General features: G+C 34.0%; 1 protein-coding gene across 2 annotated transcripts in view; it reads left to right on the plus strand.

Moving 5' to 3' along the window:
• Positions 1-24,599, plus strand: part of GNAT3 (G protein subunit alpha transducin 3) — a 61,581-nt gene that overhangs the window by 31,668 nt on the left and 5,314 nt on the right. The window contains exons 5-8 of one of the 2 annotated variants that reach the window (XM_079150571.1): positions 120-248; positions 10,881-11,010; positions 11,202-11,355; positions 14,515-16,514. In XM_079150571.1, coding sequence (XP_079006697.1) covers positions 120-248; positions 10,881-11,010; positions 11,202-11,355; positions 14,515-14,705 — 604 coding nt within the window. In that variant the 3' untranslated portion in view covers positions 14,706-16,514. Of the gene's footprint in view, positions 1-119; positions 249-10,880; positions 11,011-11,201; positions 11,356-14,514; positions 16,515-24,599 lie in introns of those variants that run through there. The other variant, XM_079150572.1, reaches the window with a different exon arrangement.

Consider the following 24,599-nt stretch of genomic DNA (forward strand, 5'->3'; position numbering starts at 1 on the left):
ATCTGGAGTATATTATTTTTAATGAACTCTAAACCAAAAATTCACTTGTCCTGAATCCCGATATTCTCCAATGCAAAAGTTAAATGCATATAAATGCTGTCTCCTTTTGTTTTTATTAGCTACCTTAATGATTTAGATAGAATAACAGCTCCTGGGTATGTGCCAAATGAGCAAGATGTTCTGCATTCTCGAGTGAAAACTACTGGCATCATTGAAACTCAGTTCTCCTTTAAAGACCTGAACTTCAGGTATGATCAAATGTCTCTTCTAAGTTGGACAGGAGGGTGTATAAGGTTAAGAAAATCTCTAACCAATAGTCAGGTGCAGTGAGTCCTTGGGTGTGCTTACTAGTCTGTTAACTTTCAGTAATAGGATCCTTTATTCCTGTGATCCCTCACCCCAACCTCATCCTGAGTCTAGTTTTCTCCCCACCTCAGGCTAAATTGCTTCTGTCACAAGCAGGTGGGGAGCTAGATTTTGTTTTTCTTATATTTGAAACTGATATTGTACTTTGGATTTAAAAAAAAAAAGGAAATATATTTAAATAACATTTAAGCAACAGGTGCAAGGAATCCTATATCCTTTGCCTTCTTATTTTCCCCTTTGCTTGAAATATTTGTATTAAATCTGTTTCCTTGCCTTAAAAATGCAAATGATGAAAAAGAATTATTTGAATATGGTGCTGTTTACTAGAATTACAAGGCATATTTTATAGCATGTTTTGGGGTATGAAAATGAATCATTATTTTTTATTGCTGTGGATTAAGTTTTTCCTAGAAACTCTACTGCAAAATCACTGACTACATGAAAATCCACAACATAGTATGAGAAGATATCCCTTGATACTTAACACTTTTCTCTATGGATTGTGGGCAAAGTAGAACATTAAACATTAATATCAGGTTCTGACTGTATCTTTTAGTAATGGAAAAAATCAGTACAATATAATTAATAAGGCCATTCATGCATTCAATAATGAAAACATTTCTAAAGAGTAGAAAAACTAGGGAGAACCTGGCATGAATCATTTATATCCACTTATGACAAAAAGGAAGCAAATGGCAATTAATATCATAATATTTGTTGCAGTGAGATAAAGTTTTTAAGTATGCAAACTAGTTATATATAATATCTAATTAGAATAGCTATTTTGTAGATAGGATATTTTCAATTAATGTGAAAGAAATCTTTCCAAAATCCACATGAAATTTCAGGCCTACAAACAGTTAATTTTCTGAAAAGTAAGCCAAAGATCATGTAGGGCTGAGGGACTGAACAGATTGAAATCAACATCCTCTCTGGGTAAACGTAATAAAAGTTTGTCGTCAGTCCTGGCTCCACTGTTGTACAGTCCCTCTTTGGCAACTACTTTCTTCAGACTGCTGACCTTTGGTCCAGTTTCTGGAGTTTTCCTTGGGGACCCCAAGTCCAGTTGCTTCTCCCCTCTGCCTATCTTAACCCTGACTGATAATTTTCAATGCATTCTGCTTTCTGTCTTGTTCATCTTTCTTCTCTTCAAATTCCTGACTAAAACTAACACACTAGAACTGTGTGTGGGCCCTATGGTCAATCAGTTCAAAGTTCTAATCCCATGTTCTTTGATAAATAGCAACAGGAGTTAAGAAAAACTTGCCTAGTAGGTTTGTACTAAAGATTAGATCAAGTGAGTCCTAGCAGAGAGTTACATAACTAGATGTAGTTTATGTTATATAAGTTAATGGGATTTTTCTGGGTTCCAGATCATCTGGACTGCAAATCAGTTTTGGAAATTAATGTTATCTACTGAATTTCTAAAAGCTCACAACCCTGGTAACTCCCTAATATACTGACCAATTTAGTACCTTCTCAGAAATGATCATTGATAAATTATTATTATTTTTTCTTTTCTATCTTTCCAAGCCTTAGGGCCTTCATGCTTGCTGTTTTCTTTTTGTTTGTTTTGTTTTGTTTTGTTTTGTTTTGCTTTTGCCTAAGGACTCTGCCCCTGGGTCTTGGCAAGGACTATCTTCTTATCCTGAAGATTCCAAATCAAATGCCATGAACTCTTGGATCCTTGATCATTCTGGCTGTTTACAATCCCTGCATATCTCTGCCACCATTACAACCCAGCAGTGTGCTAGTAGACATTTAAGAGCAGGCTTTTTGGGCAGTGGATTGAGTTAGCGAGGAAGGAAGGGTGGGAAGGACCCAATTTGTGGCCTTTGAGAATTTCTCTGGAGTAAACATCCACTGTGGCCAATTTCAACCTACAAATGTTATGTCACTAAATGTCATTAAATGCAGAGTTGGGAAAAAATGTAAATAAACAGCTGTCATGAGTCACACCAGTATTATCTATCTCCATTACAATATTGATATATCATACTACTTTCTTCTTTTTAAAAAAAATTATCAATATATGAAATTGCTTTATTTCTTTATTCATTTTCTCTTTTTGTTTCTGTTTCTGCCTCATACACCCTGAACTGCAGGAGGTCAGGGGCCTTGTCTGCTGATGCTCTACCTCCAGTACTTATTATAGTGACTAGCATGAAGTAAGCATATAGTCAATTATTGCTGAATGAATAAATGTACTCTGTCAAGCACTTTATGTATACAATCTCTACACTTCTAAGTAACATAAGTTGGACATTGCTATCCTTGGATAGGAAAAGAATTAAGAAATGGAGGTTAAAATGAGGTGAAAGATTTCCCCAAGTTTTCACATAAAAGTGCAAAGGATCAAAATGCCCATCTTTATATTTTTAAAGACCGTGTTCTACACTGTCACTGGTGGGTTGTTGGATAAATTGGGCTGAAAATCATTTTCTTTTGCAGAGTAAATTCTTCTTTAGCATGATGTTGTTGGTCATTTGCAATTATGTTCAGCGAGAAAGAGAAGGGAGGATAAAATAGCTTATTAGGGAGATATAGTTTTTAATGATTTCTTTTCTTATGGAGATATTTTCAATCATTTATAAACATTTTTAGTCATAACACCTGAAGTATATTAAACATTTAATAAAGACTTTTCTTTCTAGATATACATGACAGTAGAGTGTATTTTGACATATTATACATACATGGAATATAACTTATCTCACAGTTGAATCGCCTTTCTTTCACATGCTGAACACAATAGTCCACATGTACACAACCTTGTGTAGTGTAAAATTCTACATTTCAAAATAGTAAGCATAAGAATAATGTACCTTCCAGCTTCATTTCAGCAGTTGCCCAGGTGGTAAAATATTTTACATTAGCATTGATTTGTATTCATATAGCACAAATCATCCTTATGACTATTTAAAACTAAAGACTTCATTTACATTTTAAATAAGAGAACTTTGAATTTTAAATAGTAATACCAAAATGAAAAATTTTCTCTGACAAAGTAGTGTATCATCTTCATGTATCATCTGATTTAATGGAAATTACCTTAGAATTCTCCTCAAACCAGAGTTCCAACTGTCAAACTGAAATTATTTTTACAAATGTTTGCAGTACTATGTAAGTGGAAAATTCAATGCAAGTGCAAGCCCTTCTACTGTTACAAAATAATTCCTTAGAAACAGATCCACAATGATTTATCAAGCAATTATAGAGCAGTCACTTTCTTCCTAAACATGCCATGATTTAAAAAATAGAATTGAAAGTAGTTTATACTATATAGGAACCAAAGAAAAGGGGTCAGCAAGTATGGAGCTTTAAATTTTGTAAATTTAACATAACTGCTTTCAAGAATACTTGAGCAGATCTGTGATACAAGATAAATGACAGTTTTCCTGATATACGGAGCTAAATCATTTTACTGCATTCACTTGTGTGGTACGTGACTCACTTCAGCTTATCAGTAAGCTTTGTTATTCTCTACTAGATCACTAGGTCTCATAGAACATTAACTTGTGTATATTATGTTTGTTTTAGATACGTTCATGATGAATATTACCAAAAGAGTATGTGTATAAGTTGTCTAATTTTTCCTAGTGACAGAATTTGTTTTAATGGTTTTATGGATTACATTATATAATAATTAGAGAATTATCTAATGAGCATTTAAAGTTTCAAATACATAGACACATGTTCGGTAGAAGGTAGATAATGGTAAATTAGCATTGACAATTACAGAGATTCTAGTTTCTTTATGGTTTTAAATACTTTCAATTTTGTTTTTAATCATGATGAACTAAGGGGTTCAGAATGACCTCTGTGAACATCTCTGATGTCTATAATTATCTACCCTTCTCTATTTTCAGAAATTGGATAAGGGAAAGATTTAATTAGAGTATTTTGCTACAGCTGTGTAGTGGTGACACAGACTCACTGGTTACCCTCATATGCAGTCATCTTAGGAAGCTATCCCAACTCTGATAGAGCCAGACCTCTTAAATAAACCCCATTCAACAGAAGTGTTTAAAACAAATTCATACTCAGATTAGATCTTATTTTATGTGGTTAAGTATACAGAAGAAGATGTTAGAAATGGTGATTATTTTTCAAATAATCACATACTTCTCGGATGAACAAAGGCATATAACATAAATTAGCTGTAGAATTATTATTAATGTTTAGCTATTCTATATTATGCAATAATTTTTCAGGAATTATAAAGGGAAGATTATATCATAATAATCTATTTTAATATGAGGACTGAATAATCTTGTAAGGTCATATATTTACCCAACTGTTTAACATAAACCCATAAAACTCAACAGCTTTCCAGTTGTTTAAAACAGAACTATAAAAACCAACTCTTCAGTCAACTGTTTAATACAGTCTTACAACACTGAGGGCTTACCCTATATTAATATCATGGGCAATTTAACACATAATCAATATCCAGTGATCACTTAAAAGCTGGTCTGTTAATTTTTAGCTGTCTCATAATCAGTCATTTATAAGCCTCCTTTGAACATTAAGAATCCTAGCTTAAACAACAGACTTAATAAGGAAATATTGTCCCCCTCAAAAAAAAAAAAATAACTAAATAAATCAAAAAATGTCCACAAAATTGGAACTGTAAGTTCCATTCAATATCCTTAAAGTTCTGGTTATTTTATTAAAGGGACTAAGGAGATCCAAACATTAATTGTTCATTATATTTCATCAATCTAAACATTCAGGCAGCAAGTATCTATGCTTTTCTTTGATTTTAGTTTTGTTTTTCCACAGAATGATCATGATGGAGTTGTTTTGTTTTTGCTTTTCTACATACACTGGAGAATATTTCTATAGTCAAATATATAAGTAAATACTCCACTTAGAAATCTCCAAATTACTTTAATAGGTTGTAATTCTTCTCATCTCTCAAAAAATAGGCCTGTATTAAAATTTAGAGGAAAAGCTAAAATTAAGAAGAAATATATGAAAAATAAATTCCTACAATGATAGTGAAACAAAGTTACTTTTTTTTTAGAGCTTACATGTTTTCCAGGAGAATCGATTCAAAAGCAAAACTCTGGTCCTTGGTCTGAATTGTTAAAAAGTATTTCAATTCACAATAGCAGAGGGCATTAGAGAGATGTTCATTGCTCCCTGGACCTATATCTCCTACATTAATCTGTGCAGAAAAAATTATCTTTTATCAAGTGAGTCATAAATGAGATTATAAACATTTTTGCTCTGAATTTCTGAAGCCATTTCATTAATACTAACAAAGACTGAGTAATCTTTATCCTCCCTTCCTTGAGAGAGAATGATGCTTCCTAAGCCCCCAAGCTGCATAATTTGCTAAAAGAACACTGGGTTAAGAGCCACACTGCACAAGTTCCTGCCCTTACTAATTATGAGTTTGAAAACAAACCATTTGTTTTTCAGACTCAGTTTCTTCACCTTTAATATGGGTACAGTACTATTTTCCCTTCTGACATAAACACAGGCAAGAGGAAGTATAGAAATGAATTTACTTCTCAGGGAGATCACACAATTCCAATAAACCTTTTATACCACAAAGTATTATTCTCACTGTTGTTATTTATCACAGTTGTTTACATTTTCCTAAAGAGAAGAACCTTTTATACCTTGTGTTAATGTGTCATTAGTAGGCTGCAAAGAAGTCAGATCGTAAGAGAATGTCAGCAAACAGCCAGGGAGATTGCTGGCCCTGATTTCAGTTTGATTTTCATCTCAGTTTCCTTACATGTTTCAATTTTGGGGAAAGTCATTTGAAATTATTGTGTTGTAGGAAATAAATATGTGGGCAATGTATGAAGTTCCCTTTTCCTTGTCCTATGCAATTTATGTGCTCCATAGAGTCCATAAATTAAAATTAACTGAACTTGATAATTCTTATGATTATTTTTATTTATTAAAGACCACCTGAAAAACACAAAACAAAACCATTAACATGAGAAAAAAATATTCTTTTTTTCTCTGAGGTAAAACAATTGTTCATCATGCAGGGAATTTGAGCAGTTATTCAAAATAACCTTGAAAAGAGGTTTTTCTCAGACCTCTGAGATTCGAATATGAGTGATTAAAAGAATATCAGTCAAAATAAAGGGAAATAGATAGTTGGCATAAATTAAACTGAGAAAAATGGACTCAAAAGTAAATGCTAACAAGGCAGATTCAAGTTCTGTTTTGTGAGAAAACTTAACCAAGGTGTCCTAGAGTTTAATTCTTACAGCACAGTCATTTCTACTGTAGAAACTAAACACTGGGTTCCCCTAGCACAGATATTTCATTCATCCAGTCACCTTCATCCAGGTTCCATGATCAACTAGTTTTGCCTTTAGCAACCCCTGGGGAGAGATTAGAACAGAAGTAGAAGCTAGAGCGATGGGGGTTCTTATCTATTAAAATCTAGTGGATGGGACTAAAGTGGTAGTTTGAGTTTGAAAAACCCCCACCATGAATTTAAATCTAGTGATGTATATTGCTTTCAGTTCACCCAATTCCACTAGCTAATACACTTTTGTTCAATTCCAGTATCACATTTTTTGCCAACAAATAAAAATGATCCATAATATAATCAAATAGAGAATATATAGAATGCCTGGGATCCAGAAGATCTATATGATGCTCATTAAATGTTGGAACAAAACATCTCAGAAGGAAGGAGCTTTACATTTTTTCACAGTGACTTATTTGGCAACACAGTACTACTCTCTGGGCTGGGAAAAGAAGGGTGGAGTTCACAATGAAGATGATTCCAGTCTACTAGCAAGGGTGTGAGAGCTATAGGGACCTCTGGTCTAAATAAATAGATTTATATCTCAGGCGATAATAACTTACACAGGATGACAAACATATCCCAGAACCTATCATGATGCCTAAAACACAGCAGCCTCAACAAATATTAACCAAAATGAATAAACCTTGAGCAAGTTGCTTAAGAGCTCATGTGAAAAACAAGAAAATAATTGTGCCAACCTTGTAAGTTCATGATGAGGTTTAAATGAGTTAGTTGCTACACAATGATTGCATGTCTAGTAAATAGTAAACCCTTATATATGAATTAAATTAAGATCAATGTATTATACTTCGTGATATGGGAATTTGAGGAGTAAAGAAGAGCCAAGATTTGAACTGTTTCCATTTCCCCCACTCTTTAGGTAATTCCAATAAAAGTAGATAAATTTCTATTTTACAAAACCTCAACAACAAAACCCCCAAGATTGCTTTTATGATTTAATAAAAGATTTGAATATATATTTAAATGTCAGAATATATACCTATTATCCTAGAAATTGAAGCTCTTGGTTAACTTTCACATAAATATGAACTTAAAGTCAAATTTCAGTTCTCTTTCTTCATTTGTTTTACATGTTTAAAATTGTAGAGGGTTTGATAATTAGCAGCACATATGATATTCTTTATTGACATAGATTTTAAATTTATAATCCACATAACTTGTAACCATTGTATTCAATATTGTGAGCTTCTTCTCTTTTCATCTACTACTAATGGTGTAATAAAAATTCTGGAGAACATGCAAACTCTGAAATAAAAGGATTTACTGAAACATAACAAATGGAAGCCAGAAAGAACTAGTCCCAGGACAAATTTCTTAAGTCACAAGCAGCATAGCTGGGTAGCAATTGAAAAACTGTTCACTGGATCTAAGAAGTCAACATATTTTATAATGAAAAATTGGGTAAAAGAAAACATAGATTTATTATACCAAACCTACATTGCCCAGAAATAACAGGGGAGACAACATGAATTGGGCAATTTTAGGTTAGGAGAAGAGTTTGTAAGAAGTATTTGTTTCTTAGCTGGTTGGGGATGTAAGTAAGTGGGAATGACACCTTGATAATTCTCCTGACTTCTGAGGTAAGGGTTCAACATATGGATAGGAGCTGTCACACGTTTTTTTTTTTTTTTTTTTTTTTTTTGGCTTTCTCTGTTTTGATTTGGCCCAAAGCCTGTTAGCTGAATTGCTTCTCTTATCCCTTCCTCTCCTGTATCCTCTGACCTGTAACTAAATTTAGGACATCTCAGTTTTCTTCCCCTTTTATCAGTAGATACATTAGATACATACATATGTCTGAATATGCATTTGAGGTATGTTAGTTCTATGTATCTGTTCTTTACTTGGTTCACATGGAAAATGTGAAGTACAACATACAATACTTTTGATTATCTCCAGTAAGTCAGCTGGTTGGTCTTTATTATCACAAGCAGAGTTATTTACCTTGAAGACTATAACTTAGATGCTTTTCAGTAATTAATATTTTGGTCTTAAAGTAGTACAACAGCCTTATAACTTATTTGCCTCTGGTCTCTTCCTCATGAAATCGATCTTCTGTAATCAGTTCAAAGTGATAATAACACACACACAAGGCCAATTCCATACCAGAAACACCTCACACAGTCCCCCTCTAATGACAATATAAAATCTAAAATTCTCATGTAACATGAAAGATGCAGTTAATCCATTGGTAGCCAAACATGTCTATTGTGATCCTCTCTCCTCAAACACTTTGCTTTCTCTTTTCTCTGCCGCCTTCACCTGGAACATTCTTCCCCAGACTTCTGCTGAGCCCAATCCTTCATCTCTTATTAGGTTTTTACACATGTCATCTTCCATAGTTAAGGATCACTCCATTTCTAGTAATAGCCCTACCTTCTCTAGACTATAGGGGTATTTTAGGTTCATTTCCAAACACCAGGACAGCCATCCCCATCACAAGATTAGGGACTTCTTGAAGCTAAACCTTTGGTGCCTGACATACAAAAGGAGCTCAATAAATATTTTGTGAATAAATGAGTAAATGATAATTATCTCAATGTTTTTATCTTAATCTTTATTTCTAAATACATAAACCACATTTGACCCCAAACAAGATAAATTCTCTCATGCCTTGATGATGTGCATGTGTTTTGTGTAAAATTTCCCCCTCCATTCCATTAACATGGAATCTATTCATTTATTTAGAAGGAATTTATTGCATGTCTGTTATGTGTCAGCATGGTGCCAAGGCACTAGAAATAAAAGCAGTTTTATATGATGGGAGTCCCTGTCATTGTGGGGCTGCTATTCTATTAGGGAGATGACAGATATCAAATGTGGAAAAATGTTTTTACAAAGTTAATTATTGATTATGATGACTTATAAAGGAAAGAGTGATGTCATAGCAAATGGAGGGTGAAGAGAGATGCAATTTACGTGAACTTTCGGAAAGCCTCCTTTGTGCAGGAAACATTCAGACTAAGATCTGAAAGTTGTGAAAGAAACAGTCACATAAGAAAGAAAGAAATTCCTTTGACAAGAAGAAGAGATAGACCATGCAAAAGTTGAGACAGCAAAAACTTGGATTTATACTAAAGACTCTAAAATAGCCTTGTGGTTAGACAGTATTAAGGAGAAGAAAGTGAAAGGAAATAAGCTTGGAATGAAGAGCAAGAACCAGAACAACTAAAGTCTCATCAATCATCACAAGTTTGTAATTTGTTCTAAGGGAAAGAGATCCTTGGAAAAGTTGTAGGCAGAAATCTGGTATGATAAGGAATTTGCAAAATTCCCTGAAATATCAAATGAGATACATTGAAACAAAATTCTGAGTGCTGTGGGAATCAATTTGAGGACTGCAAAAGTAGAAACAGAGAGACTAGTTAGACATTTTGCAGGGGTTCTGGTGAGAAATATTGGTGACTTGCACCAGAGGAGAGGAGTTGGAAAGAAATGGATGAATTAGGTAGTGCATTTTGGATATGTAGTATTTGGAGATAAGGGAAAGGGAGTATTAAGAGTAATTATTATTGAATTTCTCCATCCATGAGGTGGCCTTTTTATGAAAATACAGAAGTAGAGGTAAGATCAAGTTTTCAAATTCTTCCTGTAAGTTTTATGATCCCTCAGGGTCTTCTGTGCTGACATTTTTCCATGTATTAGAATATTCATTTCATAATATGACAACAACTTCCTTACTTTTCCCTCAACCAGATGGCAAATGCTTTGAAGATAGTGACCACATCTTTTCTTTTTCTGTGTAAGCAGATGTAGCTCAGTGTCTAGACCACAGGATGCAAACAGTCGCTTACAAGAAGGACTAAGAAATCAGGCAAGAGTCTTCATGGCATCAAAACTATAAAGGCATCCCATCTTCTTGAACTTTCTGTTCATTTTAGAGAATATATATAAAGTCTGATCAAATCTTCTAAGGCCAATACACTTTTCAGTAAATTGAAGCTGCTTTAAAATTTCCAGTTGCTCAGTGTGGAAATTATTTAACTCTACTCTGCACAGAGATAGGAAAAAAAAAATGAACTTTCTTTTTTTTGTCATCCTTGAGTTGCAAGTATGCAAGTAGACTGAATAAGATTCATTTTATAATCAATAAAAATCAAAAGAATATCTTTCAACAATATAGGCCATCCATTTATAATTATATCAACCTTTATGTACATTTTGGAGGACCTTTATGAGATTCATTTTTCATTTGATTTTTTAAAAGAATGTTTGATGTAGGTGGACAGAGATCGGAGAGAAAGAAATGGATTCACTGCTTTGAAGGAGTTACATGCATTATATTTTGTGCTGCTCTCAGTGCCTATGACATGGTCCTAGTAGAAGATGAAGAAGTGGTAAGTCTGAAAGGAAAACAAGACCAAGGTAAAAAACCAAACACTTGGATTGTCCAATAGTGCTATGGCATTTCCCAACTCAATGAAGGCCTTCCAAGATACATGTCACTTCTAGATCCTTGTTTAGGATGCTCAACTGTCACATTTCACAAATAATAATCCTGCACATTCTCTTCTTTTATACCTAACAGAACAGAATGCATGAAAGTCTCCACTTGTTCAACAGTATCTGTAATCACAAGTACTTTGCAACCACCTCCATTGTCCTCTTTCTCAATAAAAAAGACCTCTTTCAAGAAAAAGTAAACAAGGTGCATCTTAGCATTTGTTTTCCAGAATACACTGGTAAGATTCTTTTCCTTTCGTTACACATTTATGCGTGGTTGTATGGGTATAAATTTTCCTGTCTGAATCTTGACATTTAATATTTACAAGGATGAGGCCCATGATCATATTTTAGTCATGTATATGATCTAAATTGAAAATACAGTTTATTTTTACAAATAAAACGTCATCTTCTCCATACTATTTAAAGCATATCCCCACTGAACAAACTGGGAAATGTTACATGAGAGTTACTATTGAATACTTCAGGCGATACTTCAAACTGTTTTAGCTTCAACATAATAGGAATGCAAATTTTATTCCAGATGGGCATTTTTCACATCCTAACGAAAACAAGTAATGTTATGTTAGGTCTCAGTGACTCTTCAATGTTTAAGTTGTGCCAGACAGATAGCGTCAGTGAACTTGAAAATAGTGCCATCTTTCTGGTTTCTCTAGGTCCCAGAATTTTAGACTCAATCCTCTTAGTCAGTGACGATTAAGGTCAAGTTCCATAGCAGTGTTGTTTCAAATTCAGATACAACTTCCTATTTTGTAAACAACTGAATGCCCTGTTGTTAATGAAATTATGTAGGATGGAAATATTTATAATTTAAATGAAAATACAAAACCAATTTTACCCATTATTTGTGTAGTATAGCTCAGATGTTTTGGGTATACAACATTCTGTCAAAAATACATATTTACACTTGTTAATCTAAAAAAATGGTGCTTATATCATTATTACATGATCATAAATACTATTTACTTGTTTATACATTTATCATGTAATCAAATATAAGCATGATACCATATTTAATATTATAAATTAAATGTAGACACAATTAGGGGCTATTTATATACACTTAAGTAATAGAGTTTATTTTTTCAAAGAGTTCACAGAGAAATTAACTCTTTGAGCAGAAAGCACAGAGTTCCGATGTGCTTTCCTGACCCCTCCCACAGTTTCTTCTGTTGTTAACATCTTGAATTGCTGTTGTGTATTTGTTTCAACTGATGGATGATTGATGTTGATACATTATTAACTACAGTTCAAAGTTTAATTAGGGTTTACTCTTTGTGTTGTTTTACATTCTATGTGTTTTGCCATATGCATGACATATATCTACCTGGATTAGTAAGCTTTCTGCTACTCTAACAAATATCTGAGTTCAATCAACTTATGAAGAAAAATGATTTATTTTCCTCATGTTTTTGAGATTTTAATTCATGGCTGGTTAGCCCAATTGCTTTGGGCCTTTGGTGAAGTAGTAAATCATGGTGATAATGTGTGGCAGAGGAAGTCTGTTTACCTTATCATGCTTATCATGGCTAAGAAGGAAGAAGGGTCCTACAGTCCCCTTTGAGGGCATACCCTCAATGACTAGAAGACCTTCTACTTGGTCTCACATCTTAAAATTTCTACCACCTCCCAATTATGCCAAGTTGGTTTATAAAGCCTTTAACAAATAGACCTTTGGAGGACATTGCAGATCCAAACTAGAACATGATCATCATATTACACAGAACAGTTTTGTTGGCCTAAAAATTCCCTGGGTACTACCCAATTATGCCATCCTCCTGCCCTTCGACCCCTAGAAACCACTGATCCTTTTACTCTTTCATAGTTTGACATATTCCAAAATATCATATACCCTGAAAAACACAGTAGGTAGCATTTTCTGACAGGCTTGTTTGTTTTAGCAATATGAACATGAGTTTTTTCCATGTTTTATTTTATGCAAGCTTTTTTTTAATTCCCAAATAATATTACAATCCATAAACAAACCACAGTTTGCTTATCCTTTCACTTATTGAAGAACATCTTGCTTGCTTCCAATTTTTAGCAATTATTTAAAAAGTGGTAATAAATATCCAAGTACAGGATTTTGTGTGGACATATTTTAGGCAACTACATAGAAGTCCAGTTGCCAGGCTGCATGATAAGACTATATTTAGCTGTGTGAGAAATTGCCAAATTGCCCTCCATAATGACTATACCATTTTGCCTTCCCACCAGCATTGAATGAGAATTCCTGTGATTATGCATGCTCATCAGCATTTGATTTTGCCAGTGTTTTGGACTTTAGCCATGTTTTATGGTTTTATTTTTGTATCCTATCTTTATATTTATCCTTTTTTTATTCAGGGCTGGGTGCTAGATATGCACTCTACCACTGAGTTACACCCCAAGCCACCCATGTTATTTGGTGTTAAAGATTGTCTCTCAAAGAATTTTGCTCCAAGCAGGGAGGACTAAATCTTATTTCCTTGGGAAATTATTATGGTCCCTCCTATGTCAAGTCCTTTCAAAGCATATTTGATTATAAAACCAATTAATATGCCACTTTTAGCTGCCCTGTATTGTTCATCAACCTATTTTATTTCTCATTTTTCTCAACTGATCCAAGGTATGTTCTAATAGTAAGGTTTCTCATGCACAGTTTTCCTCATATTATTGCTCAGTGAAAATATCAGCCAAGAAGAGTTCTATATAGAGTTCTTCCATAGCTCATCTTGGTTCCTGTGTTTGGTTAGTAACAGCCCATAATCTGGCTTATATCATCTATTCAACTTGATTACTTCAATTCCTTCACAAAAGTCATTTGCTTCCATTTGAAAAGCTCCTTCAACTCTAAATTCATTCCCCAACTCTACCCTCAAGGCTAGAGGTAGCACTAGCCTTGCAGTGTTCGGTTTCACTCATACTTTTTTCCTTTTCCCTTCTGAACTCTCTGGCAAGATATAATCAAGTAAGACCACCTTCTTCAGTCTTGTCATCTAACAGTTCCATTCTCTTTATTAGTTTGTATTAAAACACATGCACATCCACAGAAACACCAACTCACAGTATTTGATGTATATATGTTTGCTTTGCTCACTTGCTGTATAACTATGTTGGTATTTCTACTATATTGTAAGATTTTACAGAGATTTTTTACAGAGATTTTACAGATTTTACAGAGATTCTATTTTAGCCCCGGATTTCCTCCACTGGGAAGCATAGTTCCCCACACCAAGTATGTTGCATAAATCTCAGATGATTGATGCTTCTTATTTTAATTTTGCAATACTGAGTATACTAAATAGGAGCACACAAAATAAATCCTAATAGGTACTAGTATCATTTACATTTTATCCTTTGTAACAATTAATATTTACTTGCTTTTGTTTAATTAGGGCCAAATACATTTGAAGATGCAGGGAACTACATCAAGAACCAGTTTCTAGACCTGAATTTAAAGAAAGAAGATAAGGAAATTTATTCTCACATGACCTGTGCTACTGATACCCAAAATGTTAAGTTTGTGTTTGATGCAGTTACAGATATAATAATCAAAGAGAATCTAAAAGACTGTGGGCTTTTCTAATCAATCCTTTTTTCTACTTTTTCTGTGTACTCTTTTCAAGACATACATGTATAAAAGGTGCTATGTGATTAGTTTTAATAGATATTAGCTTATCTAGAAATATAGCTAGCATTATAAAGCAAGCATTTTCACACAAAAAAAATTGAATGCATCATCACCTATACTTAGTAAGTTTCAATATTTCTGTGACTTGAAGAATGTAATTTCTGATCCCCAGGTTTAAAAAAGTGATATATTTTGGTAACTCTAACAGTACATACTAGTGACACTGAATTTTCTTAGACATAAACATCTGCAAGTGGCCTATTTTTAAACATAGAGTAATGAAAAATGCAGAGTATTTCATATCATTTCCATTGGCCAGATTTTTAAAGGCATTCACTTTTACTGATAATATAACTGGACTAATACTATAGAGACTATTCAAGGAATGGTACAAAGTATTTTGTTGGTTAATTGTAGCTCAGTTGAGTAGCTGCAAATGAAATGTTCGCTATACATAATCTTGTTGATGGGCAATTATATATGCAAAATAATTGTGTACAATTATATCTGCTACATTTTTCCTTAAAAATCCTTAATGCCAAATCATGCTTAGAGTTGAAAAGTTCAATAATGTCTGTTTAACGCCATTCTCATTAAGAGAGGGAAAAATGTATAATTAAGTACAAAATGTAAGCGTTGTGGCCTAACAGTCTTCAGTGGAGTACCCATTTCCCACATCTTATTACAGAATGGCATGGAACATCATTACAGTTGATGACCACATGGGCTTTGGGATAACAATACTAGACCACGAGAGAAAAATATTTTTTTGATTTCTCAGCACTAGTGTATTTTATATTTTGTGAGTATAAATAGCAAGTAGGAACAATCAGATAGATTTTTAAAAGAACTGTTGACCTTCCTTATTAGTTCTGAATTATCCACTCTAAGTAGTATATTGTACCCTAATGGTCAAAGTCTACTTTTTCAAAGCTAAATTGGGGGCTTACAAACTAAATTATGTCATTTGTGAAGAAAAAATACTGAATTTCTTTTCTTTTTAAAAGTGTCTACCATTTGTAAAATAAACTCAAAACATGTTTCAATATCATTTATCCTTCTAGTAAAAATTTATATATGTCAAACTATTAAGTCAGTGCATAAGATTTATAATGATTCTTTAAAGAGAATTGATTTGATTTTCACAAGGTGAGATTCAGGGATCATAAATTAAGCAATTTGCCAATCTGCAGTTCAGGTGAATTTTAGTAGCTCTCTCTCTTGATGTAATAACTTCATTGTTGTGTAACACATTTCCATTCTATACACATAAGAATGATTATAACTCAATAAGTACTTTTGACTAGAATGCCCATGGCTTTTTCAATTTAAAAAAAAAAAAAACACAAAGGAAGTAAAACACACACATGTTCAAATAAAAAATAAACTATGTTAAGAATATATTTGAAATTCTTTTGCAGAATATAAATTATTATTAAGGAGTCTAAGATATCAAGCACAAAAAAACAGAAGCAGTCATTTCATTCAAGCATCCATTAATGTTTTCTTCCTAGAAACTAATATCTATATGAGAACAAGTCAGCATTTTGCTAGAATTCCATACCATGAAATTTTAAATTAATACTACAAATAATATAATCTCATTCATTGCTTTCGTTACCCCCAACACACACTGTTTCTAAACCTATTTATCTTTAGTGTGACAAGAATTTTCTAGAAATGAAAAAAGTATCTTATTTGAAACATTAATATTATTGCTATTTAAATTTTTAACTCTGGCTTAACTTTAGGTCCCTCTTTTACATGGAAATAGTGAGTGAAAATGATACAATTTTTGTTTTAAAAATACAGAACTCATTTTGATCTATGTGAAAAGTGACAGCTATTAATATTTGTTTATTAAGTATTATTATCTGAGGACTTTTTAAAGAATATTAAAGGAGCAAATTAAAAATGAAAGTCAATTTAGAATATTTTAAAAGAAACTGTTAAATTTCTTCCAATCTTTATAATTGAACTCAAAAACCTTTTCTTGAATACTAACCAATGAATTTTAACTAAGAAGGAATACCTTTTGGTAAAGAAAGCTATTAAGGTTCTTATTATTTGTTTATGATTTCAGTCTTTAAAACTGAATCTATACTTTACTTTCTTAGTTTTCAATATAAAAATTTGGAGTATATGCACAATATTTGGTGCTCAGAAGGTAGTAACAAAATGAAAATATGGGAAGAATTGCCTTCACCTGGAGAAACTCCCACTGAGAACAGCAATGTTAAGGTTGGTTAAGATTGAAACACCTATTTCAATTGGAAATGTAGTCTTCTAACTGTGCAGTCTGTGCCTTGAGTTTAAAGAATCCCAAAGCAGCCTTGGGTTGAAACAAATGAAAGACATTCAACTAAGCAAGCAACAAACAAACGAAAAGAAATGCCACTCAAATCCATTTCTAGCATTGTTCTGATAAATTTCTTCTTCAATTATTCAAGGTTTATCTTTCTGAAACAAATGTTCCCCAGTCCTGCTTGCCTTAGATTTGTAACACACTCAACTCAATCATTTCTGTTTGCCCAACATAGACACACCGCACTACTTCAGGGATCTGATGTAGGCTTACCCAACAGGATCATTAACAATCAACCCTTATAGAGCTCTTCCAGAAGCATGAACTGGCTGGCAGACAAGACACTGTATCATGGGATTAATGACTAGAGTTATAAATGAAGAGGATTAACTGGGCAATAATACTTTTTTGTCAAAATGTCCTGGAAATTGTCAGCTCCACAAAGAAACTCTGTGCACAGAGGGTCTTGAATTCTGTGGGATTGCTAATATTTATTATAAATATGGAGTATCTTATTGATTAAAAAAATTAAGAAACGAATTAGTCTTCATGTGGATCATACACATGAACAAACAAGTTGTTTAGATCACGGACCTGCCCTAGAACAAATTTTCTTACCTCATCCCATCATCCAGTTTAACCACAAAATGTACTGTAAAACACTTTCGCAGAATTGCTGAAATTTGATTCAACTAAAACCACATCTATGAGGAAAAATAAATCTTTTGTTCTGATAAGTGGGTCTTTACAACTTCCAAATCAGAGGTTAAATGTATGACTGCTAAACATAAAATATTTGTAAGAATTATGGGAGAAGTTGTAGATTCTGTAATTTATATTATTTTTTTTTTTAAACAGGAGACAACCCCTCTGCTTTGGATGTTCTAGTAAATATTTACTTTAATGCTTTTTCCATTAATGCTTTTTCTGACATTCTTACAAACTAATCTATAACCACATGGGGGCACACTTACATCATGTGTTTTTAACCCAAATGTTGCAAACACGAGTTTGGATTATCAATAACTTTAATGGGACAAATAATAAATCTTATTAAGAATCATAATTCATTTTGTGCTTCTAGTTCAGTAGTATATGATAATCTTATAAACATAATATGCAAATATTTCACTCAAATTCATAAATAACAAAGTTTCATCAAACAGCTTCGAATTTGTAGTGTTTTACAGATAGATTCTCTTCTCTGCTCCTGTTATTTTTTGTCAGTTTCAAACTGTTCCTTAGATCTAAGAAATCATTAATTATGTAAGTGTGTTTTTCCATTAATCTGTGTTGTATTTCAAATCCTGATTAGCTCACAGTGTAAAGTAGAAGAAAAATAATTTGATGTCTGAAACTGTGTTTTGTAAGCTGTAATCAGTTGCCTGCTTATTAATGTGTGTCCTTTCAGTAAATCAAAGTAAAATTCCATTCTGCTAAAGCATGAGCCATTCTATTATTCTGTTCATTATGACTTTACCTCAACTACCACTCCACCAAGTCAAGAGGAAAATGAGTGCTCCATGGCATTTGCTGTCACCACCACCGCTGCTAACATGCTTTGCATTCATAATAGCACAATTTTTATTTCAAGCCACATTTGTCACACTAGTTAGGTAATAAATAGAGTCACATGAAAGAAAGGGGAAATAAAAAAGCCCTAATTCACCTCATAGAAACAATAATGGCCCTGTAATTATTATACCCCACAGATAAGGAGTAATATATGAGACATAAAGCCAAAGCCATTATTTTATTTGGGAGACAGTTATGTTTTCAAAAGTGGTCAAATTGAAACAAACCAAGCAACCATATGATTGAAAATTGTTTTTCTGATGTATATTGCTGTGAGCTTTCTGTCCTGAAAAAAACAATTGGTCAAATATTAAATGACATTGTAACATCAAGGACAGTGGAGAATATTTTAATGCATGAAGATCCTTACCCTGGAAGAACAATTTAAATGATTGTACTTGTAGAAGAGTTACCATAAAAAGCACCCCATCCAGAATGCCAGAGAAAAAGATGATCTATACTACACTCATCCTATTCAACGAAAAATCTGAATATTTATTCCACTTAAAAATATTGGTATAGAAGTACATATTTATATAAAGCACAATGTATGTGAAATAATTTACCACAAATAAACAGTTTTATTTCCCTTAGAGTCAGAGTCTTTCAGCTCACAGTGAGCTCACAAATGCTTAGTCCCCTCAAGTAAAGAAACAACCAGACATCTTTATTCACGTATGTGATATATACTCCACCAATACCTACCGTAGTTAAAGTAATCATCTCCGCTCTTTGAAAAAGAAGGTAAAGAATTTTATAAAAATGTATATTAACCATTGATGTTACAAAAACAGACACAGAGCTTGCTCTTTTTCATAATTCTGTTCTTTGTAAATATGAAATGAGGTACTGAGAGAGGTTCAGGAACTCTACCTTGAAACATGCAATCTTGGTATTTGAGAAAACAGCAGAAACAAGAAACTTCTCCCACCATGCTCTTCTGAGCTGTTAAGGAATTCTCTGACTTCCTTCTTCCAGGGAAGGAGCCTTCTAGCCCCAGTGGGAAGAAATTAAGTCAGAAAAGCAAACAAGAGTCTAAACAAACAGGACTTGCTATGTTTAGCCTATTTTATTAGTTCAGACCCCTTTTGTCCAATCGAACTTCTACATCACTGTCCAGTCTTCATGAAAGACCTATTTCTTTGAGTCTTCATTTCTGAAGTCTCCAATGTCACATAAAACTTGTATTAAGTAAATTTGGATGCTTTTCTCTTGTTAACCTGTCTTCTGTCATAGGGTCTCAATCATGAACCAAGCAACAGTTCAGGAAAAGATATTTTTCCCCTATGACTTCTCCATGATATTAAGCAACAGGCATACTATTTTGCTATGATTTTATTGGATTTTTGTTCTGTTCTGTTTTAACCTTAAAACAGTAGTAGAAGTGTCCTAGACAACTATATTCTGGACTTTGGACTTAGCATTCTTAGAAGTCTTTGTTAAATTCTGAAACTCCAATAACAAATTGCTAATCAAATGTTTCATGGTGAAATCTGTGACAGTAAGTTCCTGAACTATATTTTTTCTGCTGGGACAGGTGAGATGGTCACTCTAGAAAACCCTGAGCTAGCCTCAAGGAATTGATTTTAAATTCCATTTCTATCACCCACCCCCTGGGGAACATTAAACATTGCCCATTTACTTTAGTGGTCATTTTGAATCCCCAGTCACTACAGACAATTGTAAACTAATCTTCTGAATTCACAGTTTATTTTAAAAACTGACACCAGAGCGAGCTTCATTTTTACAGAAAGTAGGAAGTAGGAAGATTTTTTATTAAAAAACGATTTTTAATGAACATTTGAAATATGACTTAAATATTTAAAAACTGTCATTTCCTCTCCTTGTCATGCTAAAATTGAGGGCTTTGGTGTGTTATTTTTTTTCCAAGGAAGAAGGTCTAGGCACTGAACACTGCCCCTTGTAAATGCTTTCACAAGGGCACCATTTTGTTATTAAACCTGGATGGATCATATGTTGCCATCCAAGGGAGGGAAGATGCATTGATTAACGTATAAAAATTTTATTAAAGAATCGCATGAAAAGTTGCTAAGTTTACCAAACATCATTGAATTGTACACTTAAAAGAGATGAATATAAAAATTTTCCCTCAAAGACTAATTACAACAATGGTTAAGGGGACAGAAAAATGAGGATGGTGGGAACATGAGGTTAAGAGAATAATTCTATAAACTGGGCCACATACTTTCTTTGCCCCACCCCCAACAAAAACAGCAATCTGCCTGCAGCCCCACCTGGCCTAAGTGGACAGGATATGTCACATTCCTCTGCAAACTGAGGCAGGTGTGAAGACCAGGCAGTCAGCCTAGGTAATAGATGATGGGGGTCAAGAGAGGATAAGGACTGGTTATCAAAGAGTAAACAATAGTTTGTTTGTCACAGGCCCAACTCTCAGTCGTGGCTGTTAATTAAGGATATACTGGACAGGGGCAATGGGATGAAGAAAAGACAAACAGACACACAGAGAAAAAACTGGAGCCCTGCAGGTCATCAAACTCTGACAGAGTTTGACTGACCCAGAGTTAGCTCAGCAAGTTTATTATATAGGTTTCATCAAGAGGTAATTTGTGGGAAAGTTTTAGCAAAGCAGGCAATCTGAAGGATACGGCACTGGCGAGATATTAGGGTCATCTTGTCTTGCTCAGAATGCTCTACCCCTGGGAGTTGGTGCCTGAACTCAGGATCCCAACTGATCACTCTGAGCCTTTGCAGAATTTTCTCGGGCTGGTGTCACCATAGCAACTGGAGCATCTTGACCTGCACCTTTGCACAGTTAGTTCCCAGCACAAACACAGCCACAAGGCAGTCAGAAAGACCATGATTTAAATCTTTGCTCTCCACAGTTGTTAACCTCTGTGATCATGCTTCTGGGAACTCTGGGTTGCTAACAATTAACCCCTGGAGTCCCTGCTCCCAGGCACATACATGGAGAAGAAAGAGAAGGCAATAATTAAAAGTGGGGAGGGGGGGTCCTGGGGTATATAAAAGAGCAAGACCTACCCCTCCTTCAGATACCCAGCTCTGGAGCCCCTTCACTTTGGAGAACTCTGTCCCTATCCCTTTCTTAAATAAAACTTGCTTTCTACACTTGCCTCAGTGTCTCTCGGGTGTTTAATCTTCAACACAGGGGGAACAAGGACCCATTCCCAATCTCCAAGATCAGTATGAATAGCCACGTGTTGTGGTGCATGCCTGTAGTCTGTAATCCCATTTGTTGAGGAGGCTGAGGCAGGAAGATTTCAAGTTTAAAACCAGCCTCAGCAACTTAGCAAGGACCTAAGCAATGTAGTGAGATCCTGTCTCAAAATAAAAAATAAAAAGGACTGGGGATATAGCTCAGTGTTTAAGCATCCCTGGGTTCAAAGTCTGGTACCAAAACACCAAAAGACAAAAAAACTATAACAATAAAGGCAACTTTTATAAAGTATATTATGCTATTCACTTTTTCCCACAGTGTCTCACACATGTAATGAAATTTAAAAGTTTTAAATTCATAATGGATGAGTCCATTTTTCCTTAGTGACCTCTCAACCTGAAATAGAAATATTCTAAACTCTGACATCCCTGTCTATCTAGGTCTACAGTGCTGCATGGTTGGTTGCCTAAATGTAATAATTTAGAATTATTTATTTAAATTCCTGGAAGCTGAGATCATTCCTGTATTAAAATAACTTTCAGGAGTACTTCCAGCACTGAGGGCACATGGTCCTGACCTTCACATATTTACACTTGCAACTTCATTTGCCAGATCTGCTCTCTCCCACTCATTCACTTCGTTTTCCCCTTTGTTTTTTATTGGTATATTACAGTTGTGCATACTGATGGGATTTGTTGTTACATATTTTTACATGCACACAATACATAATATAATAATATAATAAAATTTGACCAATATCAGTATTTCCCTCCTCCCTCTACACCTCTCAACCCTTGGTCTCTTTCCTCTACTGATATCCGTTTGATTGTAATAAGATCCACCCACATCTTTCTTCTTTTTTCTCTCTAGCGTCCACATGTGAAAGAAAACATATTACCATTAACCTTCTGAATTTCACGTATTTTCTTTATGACTGAATAAAATTCCATTGTGTATAAATACCACATTTTTTTTCTTTATTCATTCATCCTCTGATGGATACATAGGCTGGTTGCATAGTTTGGCTATTGTGAATTATGCTGCTATAAACATGGATGTGCCTGTATCACTAGTATGATGACTTTAATTATTCAGGATAAATGCTGAGGAGTCAGCTGGGTCACGTGGTGGTTTCATGTTTTGTCTTTTGAGGAACCTTATAATTAGTGGTTGTACTAATTTGCAGTCCCACCAACAGTGTAAAAGTGTTTATTTCACTCCAAACTCCAGCATTTATTATTTTATTATTATTATTATTATTATTATTATTATTATTATTTTGTACTGTGGATTGAACTCAGGGGGCAACATCCTCATCCCTTTTTTGTATTTTATTTAGAGACAGGTTCTCACCGAGTTGCTTACATCTTTATTGGTCTTGAACTTGCAATTGTCCTGCCTCAGTCTCTCGAGCCACTGGGATTACAGGCATGCACCACCATGACTGGCTTCCAGCATTCATTATTATTTGTATTCTTGCTGACTGCCATTCTAACTGGAGTGAGATGAAATCCCAGTGTAGTTTTGACTTGTATTTCCCTAATTGCTAATGATGTTGAATATTTTTTTCATATGTTCGTTGATCATTTAGTTTCTTCTTTTGAGAAGTATCTGTTTAATTCATTTTCCCATTTACTAATTGGTTTTTTTTTGGGGGGGGTATAAAGTTTTTTGAATTCTTTATATATTCTGAATATGAATTCTCTGTCATAAGAGTAGCTAGCAAAGATTTTCTCCCATTCTGTAGGATCTCTCTTCACATCCCTAATTGTTTCCTACGCTGTGCAGAAGCTTTTTAATTTGATGCCATCCCATTTAACTTGGCATCAGTTCCTGAACTTTAGGGGTCCTATTGAAAAATTATTGCCTGTGCCTAAAATCTGGAGTTTTGACACTATGTTTTCTTCTAGGAATTCCTAATTCTTAGGTCTTTGATCTATTGTGAGTTGGTTATTGTTCATGGTGAGAGATAAGGGTCTAGCTTAATTATTCTACATTTGAATAACCAGTTTTCCCAGCATCAATTGTTAAAAAGGATGTCTTTTCTCCAGTGTATGTTTTTGATACTTTGTCAAGGATCAGATGACTATAGATGACACAGATTGTCTCTATGTTTTCTATTCTGTACTGCTGTCAATGTGTGTGTTTTATGCCAGTACCATACATTTTGTTACTATAGCTCTGTAGTATAATTTGAAGTCAGGTATTGTGATGCCTCCATTATTGCTTTTATGCTTAGAATTACTTTGGCTATTCTGGGTGTTTTATTCCTTCAAAAATTTTAGGGCTGTGTTGAAATAACCCAATATTAATGTACTGGGGTCTTATCTATAGTTTTAATTTGAGTAATGTCTCTTTTATGTAATTAATTACACCCACTTGGGGAATAAATATTCCTTATTGTGAGAACTTCTTGTTGGATTGTTCCCTTTACCAATATGAAGTGACCTTCTTTGTTTCTTCTGATGAACTGTGGTTTGAAATCTGCTTTGTCATATATGAGAGTCACTACTCCTGCTTGTTTTCATTAACAGTCACACACACACACACACACACACACACACACACACACACGCACACACTCCAGGAATGGTGGGGTCAGCAATTATCGACAGTAAAAACAATAACCATGAAGTAGATCTGGCTTTGAGGCAAACAACAGGTGTCAACTGTGTTGTTCACACAAATAATACTTGCATCAGCATTATGGACAGGGACAGTGGTTATGAAAACCAATTAGTTTGTAAAAGATGGTAAAAAGACAATTAATTTAGAGAAAAGAAGTGCTAGGGAGGTTAAAAAGAGTTTATGA

The sequence above is a fragment of the Sciurus vulgaris genome (genome assembly GCF_902686455.1).
Source record: "Sciurus vulgaris genome assembly, chromosome: 8".
Lineage (NCBI taxonomy): Eukaryota > Metazoa > Chordata > Mammalia > Rodentia > Sciuridae > Sciurus > Sciurus vulgaris.